The 7,150-nt window shown below is 58.8% G+C and overlaps 1 protein-coding gene across 4 annotated transcripts; it reads right to left on the reverse strand.

Annotated features, from left to right (window-relative positions):
• Positions 1–389: 389 nt before the first annotated feature.
• On the reverse strand, positions 390–7,070 carry DCAKD (dephospho-CoA kinase domain containing). Of its 4 annotated transcripts, none has more exons than XM_068660559.1 (5): positions 6,932–7,070; positions 5,079–5,196; positions 3,036–3,239; positions 980–1,067; positions 390–849 (listed from the first exon to the last, which is right to left on the reverse strand). In XM_068660559.1, the coding sequence occupies exons 2-5, from the start codon at positions 5,188–5,190 to the stop codon at positions 564–566; spliced, it is 690 nt and encodes a 229-aa protein (XP_068516660.1). In that variant the 5' UTR covers positions 5,191–5,196; positions 6,932–7,070; the 3' UTR covers positions 390–563. The 4 variants fall into 4 exon arrangements, with proteins under 4 accessions (XP_068516660.1, XP_068516662.1, XP_068516659.1 ...); XM_068660561.1 differs by lacking the exon at positions 6,932–7,070 and adding an exon at positions 6,748–6,909; XM_068660558.1 differs by lacking the exon at positions 6,932–7,070 and adding an exon at positions 5,744–6,016.
• Positions 7,071–7,150: the final 80 nt, after the last annotated feature.

Here is a 7,150-nt window from a genome sequence, read left to right on the forward strand (position 1 = left end):
ACCAGGAATGGCCACAGGATTATTGATGCTGCAGAAATACAGGGCAGGAGGCACCACGAGCAGCCAGCTGAGCACCTATCCCGTGTGCAGGGACACATTTAACGTGAAATAAGGGGAAATCCCACACCTGAATTCCGGTTAGCTGGGGCTGTGCACTAGGAGGGGACCAACCTGGGGACACCCGGTAGCAGCCCAGGGACCTGAGAGCCCCCACGGCTGCCCCAGGAGACACCGAAGTGCCTGAATTCACCGCATAAGTCCCAGCATTCAGGTCTACAAGGGGGAAAACAAGAGCCTCATCCCCTCCTGGGGCAGCCACCCCACCCCACACACGGTGGGTGGGCAACTACCTGAGCAGGATCTTAAAGAAAGGAGATGGGAGACGGTGCTGGAAGAAAACTCGTATTCACCTTGGGAAGGCTGCAAGGAGACGCCTCACCCCCTGTCTGCATTCAGCTGGCAAAGCTCATTAAAACAGGTGGCCTTTCGCTGCCCTTTTCAAACCTGGAAATCCAGGCCCTTCAAAGACACACAAAAAAAAAAAAGCCCCTAAAAAAGGTGATTTAAGAGATGAAGTGCTGGAGGAGGAGGTACAGCAGCCCTCCGAGCCCAGCCACGGCCGCCCCCAGCGCCAGCCGTGCCCAGAGGAAGTCCAGGGAATCCTCCAGCCGGGCGTGCAGCCTCAGGACCTGCCGGCGCGTGCTCTCGCGGTCCCCGGAGTTGTCGATGATGTGGCTCGCCAGCTTGCGCTTCTCGTCCAGCGGCAGCTGGGAGGCGATGCGTGCTTCGGCCTCGGCCTGGCACAGCCCGTTCCTCTTCATCAGCCGCGACAGCTGGGTCTGCGGGTCGCTGTCAGGGCGGGAAGGCAGCGCTGAGACATGGGCACGGGAGGGAAAAGGGGTCTGCGGCCAACCCCATGTGCTGACGGGGTTCATCTGGCTTGGGCACAAAGGAAAATGGCCAGGATAGGGGCACTTACCAGTAAACCAAGACCGTGTGTTTCATAAACTTCGTCAGCCTGTTGGTCTCAAAGAGCAGGGGGATGTCGAGGATCACGTAGCGGTAGCCTGCAGAAACGACAGCCCCCGCCAAAAGGAGCAGTCTCGCTCGCATTCCCCAACCCCTCGCTCCGCACGTGCGGCGCAGCCACAGCTGCTCGAGCTTTACAGCTGCTCCGGAGGGAAGAGCAGAGCGCGCCTGCCCTCCTCCCTCCTCCCTCGGAAGGAGGAAACGGTTCAATTCCAAGCTTCCACAGGAAAAAAAAAAAAAAAAGAAAAAAAAAAAACAACAACCCTAACCTGGATGATCTCAGACCAAAGGTGAAGCTGCAGAAATATAATGAGGAGCTGAAACAAGAAGCTCAAATGAAAGCGCCTGTGCATTGCTGGCAGGAGCGGCAGCCTCAGCGCCTTCGCCGGCCTCTCGCGGGGAGCAGTGCCCACAGCACAATTTGCTCCTCTCTCTTTTGGCTGTCCAAGTCTCTGCCAGGCTGCAGTCATTTAAGCCGAGGCTTCCCAGTTCATTTCTCAACTTAGTTTTCTTCCCTTTTGGAAAGCTTTAGCGAAGCAGTCCCACTGTTCCCTAGGGGAGCAAGGAAATCCTTGCAAGCCTCTCGCAGCTCAAACACATGCGTGCCTCCGGGTACAGCTCCAGGGCCGGAGAACTCACCAGGATCCCTCAAGGTTCCTTAAAACACCCCCAAAACACACATACAGCCCCAAGACCCCTCCTGGCTGCACCCCGGGACAAGGCTGGGCATGAAAAATGTCAGTGGCACCAAGGACTGAGCCATGGGGACGGCTGGGGACAGCGCAGGCAGAGGAGAGCTGAGCCTGCCTCGGGGCTGGATGGAGCGGGCAAACTTTAAATCCCCTCCTCTCCACCTGTGGTGCTGTGCCTCTGCTCCTCTGCCTGCAGGAACCCAAGCTCCTACAGCAGCTTTTGGGGCAGCGCTGCACAGCCTGGATGGGATGGTGAGGGCAGGGACAATGCCGTGTGCTGGGGCCCTCGCTTCCCCGGGTCGTTTGTTCGGACATGGCCGGCCATGGGGACATCTCCAGCTTCACTGGGGTCTCGGCTTCACAAACCAAGCCAGCGCTCCCAAACCGACCTGCCCACAGCAACGAAAGCCTTGATGAAGGTGTAATCATCCAACAAACCACCATTTTACCAGCATCTCCAGATAGAGAGACTTCTTGCTGCCCTATGGCTTGATCAATAGCGCTTTCCTTACAAAGCAATCCTTAGAGACAGCATCCAGCTATCCCAAATCATTAAAGCCTGACTAATGAGGACAAAGCAGCCTGCTGAACACACACAGCGCTCTCGCCAAGGGGCAGGACAGCATCTTCCTTCTGCGTCCGCGGCCTGGGTTCAAACCTCCAGCACGGTTTAGCTCCCAGCTTCCCGGCCCGGGGCTCCTCTCCCTTCCTCCTCCTCCTCCTCCTCCTCCGCCCAGGGGAGCGGGGCCCATTCAGCTGTCACACGGCTCAGCTTTGATAAGCTGCGCAGAACCAGTCTGACTCTATTAAGACATCCTTCTGTCTACGCGGAGACCTCCAAAACAGCTGGTGATCTTATCTGGCATTTGATTAGACCAAGTTTGACAGCTGTATTTGTTATATTTATCAGGGGAAAAAGCGGGACTTTGGAAACCACAGCTGTCAGCCCATTCCTCACCTTATCGGGGCTAAAAGCGCTTTGCAGCTTTCATCGAAGCCCAGCGAGGCCGGGAGCGGGGGATAATATTTGGCCATTTCGGAAGGTATGACATTATCCAGCACGTAATCTCAGAAGAGGCCTCACAATGCTATTCTCAGGCCCTCCAGATGTACTTTACACCACAGAAGAAGAACGTGAAGGGCAGCGATGAAAGGCAGGGAGGGCAGGAACGAATCCTCCGAGCGCCGGCGCTAAAGGCCAGGGCTGGCAGGCACAAAGGCCGTCACTCAGCGCCGACTCCCTTCTCCTTCCCCATCCCTCTCCCCACTTGAACGCCGAAGCCAGCGCGAGCGGGGCTGGCCCGCATCGCTTACCTAGCACAAAGTACTTCAAGACCTGCTTCAGCATCTCCTTCTGGATCTCGGGGTGGGTGATGGCGTTCAGCAGCTGCCGTTTCTCCGGCTGGGAGAAGATGATGCTTCCCAGAGCCTCGCGATTTATCTCGCCGCTCTCCAGGAGGATGTCGGTGCCGAAGTGGCGCACTATCTGCTGATAGGCCTTCAAGTGGGGCTGCACCACTGATAACACCAAACAGCCGGAGGTTAGAGACAATTCTACGGCACCGCCAGCGCTTGCATCAGCGAGCGGCCTCAAATGGGTTTTGTTCATTAAATAACCGTGCTCGTTCTCCTCGGCAGAGCGCATCTGGCTGCCAGCACACGCTGAGCCCGGCGCCGCAGCCTCGCAGCCACCTGGCAGCGGTGCTGCACGAGCCCCGTCTGCAAAGCTCCCAGCCCAAGGTGCCTTCGAGGTCTGACGCCCGAGAGATCGAAGCGCCCCGAGGCATTAATTCAGCGCCACGACCCGGCTCGTACGTGCGGGTGAGGAGTCAGCAGGCCGGGCGAGGGAGTTGCTGTCACAGCAGGGACAGACCGAGCCTGTTCCCACCGCAGGCAGGGCAAGGATTTGAGCAGGGGGGATCTTAAAGAGATTGGTTTCCTTCAGCTGAAACTTCACACGAGGGGAACGCAGCCTGGCTGCACGCTGGTGGTTGGCTCTGGCTGTTACTAAGGGTTTTTTTTTTTTCCACTGTCGTTAGCCTCAGTCACCAAATTCTTTGTGAGCACAAACAGAAACCTTCTACAGATCCGCTCCCAGCAGGTATTTGCAGGGACTCTGACATCACACAAACACGGGATTTTAGAGCCATCAAAATCACCAATGAAAAGAATGAAATAATAAAAAAACAGAATTAAAATCAAGCTGGGGCTAACCACGGAGAACGACAGCCTGTATAAAATTTTCTCTCAGAAATCCAGGAACGTTGCCACAGGTTGTAACCTCAGGGCAACCTAATAAAAGTCTTTAGGGCCGATTTCTTTCTCTATTTGAATTTCACATTGAGGCAGTTTCCGTATGGGTGAAATCCGCATCGTAAACAGACATCTAAAAAGGGAATTGGAGGAAAAGGAAGTGGTTGGCAGAAAACAGACACCGAGTATCTGCGGTGTTTTCCTATGGTCTCCGAGGGCTTTTAGCACCTCTAGCAAATCTTCCACACCTCGAGGGGAATCACGGTGCAGCAAGATGTAGGAGCATCACAGCTCTGAGTGGCTACAAGGTGAGCTCCTCGACAAGCAGCACGGCGCAGGCGTGGCCGTGACACAACCGGCACCGCTCCTCCGCTGCAGCCCCGAGGCCCCGCGCATACAGAACGAGGGGGCCTCGTGGAAGCGAGCGCTGCTCTCTCTGGGGGCACTGACATCGCCCCACGTCGCACCTGGGGAGAGCAGGCTCTGCTCCAGCCCCACTGCTGCAGATTTGGATTTCTGGGTCTTTGCTGTAGCCAGGCAAACAGAGCAGCAAGATGCAGATGTGCACAGACCCAATTCCCTCTGATCCGAGAGATTCGCAGCTGCTTTTTCTGAGCACAAGTAATTCTGTGATTGATCTTTGTGTGAAGAAAGCAATGCCCAGCACAGAGGGAAATTCTCCTCCAGCACCAGAGATCCCACCTGCCATAAGTGAGGTCTGGGACGGGTGTCCTGGGGCTGAGGGAGGAAATTGGCTCAGCCGAAGGGACTCGCGGTAAGGAGGAGCGCGTTGCTCTCGCCAGGAGTTGGTTTCAAAGCCAGGAAGCGCTGACTGCACTGCACTCCAGGAGAGGGAAACTCAGGGCAAGATGTCCCCAGGGCATTTGTTATTAGGACACGATCTGTTTTTTGGTTTTGATTAGAAATATATCCCAGTTCCAATCCCCCGAGACAGCCGCTCCGCACATCCTCATCGACCGGGGAACGGGAGGGAAACGGGCATCCGATGTACCCAGAGCACCCTCTGCTGCCTGCACTTCACCGCACATCAATCCCAGCCGTCAGGGGAACCTCGGGGAGAAAGATGAGCCATGCACAACTCACCCTCCCTGGCAATAACATCGGCATCGATCACGGCACAGCCCAGCTCCCGGAGTATGGCCACCACCGTGCTCTTCCCCGACGCGATTCCACCTGAGAGTCCGACCAGGAACATCGTGCTCTGAAACAGAAAGAGAGAGCTGAGAACACGCCAGGCCACGGCTGCTTTGTTCACGCTGTGCACATCAAACATTTACACCAAACAGGCGACTTCATTGAGCTCAGTCACACTCCTCCAGGGAGGCACCGAGACCCTATTACACGTCTGGCACCCTCTGCGCTGGGTGCCCCGGCTCCACAGGCTGAAAAACAGCCGGGTTAAACGAGGCTTCCCCAGGCCCTGCAAATTCTGGCTGTGTGGTTTGAGCCAGCTGTGAGCTCCTGCACCTCCCTGAGACTCGCTGGGATTGCTCCCATTTAGCATCTGTGCATCAAGCCACAGCCTCGCCTCCAGCACCCCGAATTCCAGGACATTGAAATCTCCGAGGGTGACCGAGAATCAGGGACAAACGGGAAGAACTTCCCCAACATCTCAGCCCACAAACATGAGGGCTGATAGCGAGAGCGCTGCTTGATCTCAGCAGATGGGGTGTAAGAGATGAGCTACCTCTGACATAATCGGGCCGCAAAGCGCGGCGGCCAGCGAGTAAATCTCATCCCCACGTTACCTGGAAGCCAGAACCGTCTGTGGCAGCACGCACTGCATGGACAGCACGATGGATGCAAGGCGGCACGGCTCCGTGCATCGGGCTCGTGTCTGTCAGCTCCCAACGGCAGCACTGCGCGCACAGCCTGGGCTTGCCGACAGCCTCGAGGCTGGGGGGGGCCCTGCAACCACCCCGCTGACCCACGGCAGCTCTCGCTGCTCCTGCGCTGAGGTCCCAGCTCGCTGGGAGATCTCTCCCTGCTCAATCCATACCCTGGGACCCCCTAAATCTGGTTTTCACCTTCTCACCAAAAGGCTGAGCAGCACAGGCAGAAGCAGGGACTCCTGTGAGCGAGGTGGTGTCTGAACCACAGGGCTGGGAACACAGGAATCCTGCAGCACCCAGGGCACCCACAGCAGAGCAGGGAACGGCCTTGGTGCAGCTGAGCCCTGCAAACCCCCAAGGGCAGAGCCCCCAGCCCCACAGCACCTTGTCCAGGGCCATGACGCCCTCAGGGGCCAGGAGCTCTCGTGCCCAGCCGGAGCCTCCCAAGCCCCAGCGGTGGCTGCTGCTGAGCAGGAATTGGCTCCACGCCTTTGGCAGTGCCCTTCCTGGAGTCACCGGCTGCTTTTGGGCACTCCTCAGCCTCCTCTTGGCCAGACAAAGGAAACCCAGCTCCCACCACCTCTCCTGGACAGCCGCCTGCCCCAATCCTGATGGCAGCCCCTGTTCTGCCTGACCTGGCTCCTGTCTCACACCTCAGCACGCAGCCACCAGGTACCCACTGCCCAGGTGGGCCCCCACAGAAGCTGTTGGGACCACGCTAAGGGCAGGACCGTGGCTGTGCAGGACTGCTAGGGACGGGTGCAGCATCCCAGACACGCAGCACCGCGTCCTTGCTGCTAGGAAAACGCCACCTGTGTCGTGACTGGGCCCTACAGAGAGGACCCAGGCCCACCACAGGCGCTGGATGTGTCCTGCAGGGGCCCCGGCAGCGCCAGGAGCAGTTTTTGCCCCCAAATCACCGATTTTGGGGTGTTTGGGGCCTGCGCCGAGCGGCTCGAGCATGGGGCAGGCACAAGGGGCACCCCCGGGGCCGGGTCCTCGGCAGGGCCCTGCCGGGAGGGGCCGGGCCCCCCCCCCCCGGTCCCTCTGGAGCCCCCCCCGGTCCCTCCCGGAGGCCCCGCCCGCAGCCCCCCGTTCCCTCACCCGCTGCCCCCCTGCCCGGCTTCACTCGCTGCGCAGTGTCCCGCCCGCCCATTGGCTGCCCCCAAGCGCCGCCCCTCTCCCAGCCAATCGGCGCCGCGCTTATTGGTCTCGGCCCGCCCCGCCATGCAGGAAGCGGGTGAGCAGCCCCTCCCGAGGAACGGGCGGCGGAGGGGCCGGAGGAGGAGGCTCCCCGCCACCGCGGGAACCAAACGGGCAGCG

Source organism: Anas acuta, chromosome 25 (genome assembly GCF_963932015.1).
Source record: "Anas acuta chromosome 25, bAnaAcu1.1, whole genome shotgun sequence".
NCBI lineage: Eukaryota > Metazoa > Chordata > Aves > Anseriformes > Anatidae > Anas > Anas acuta.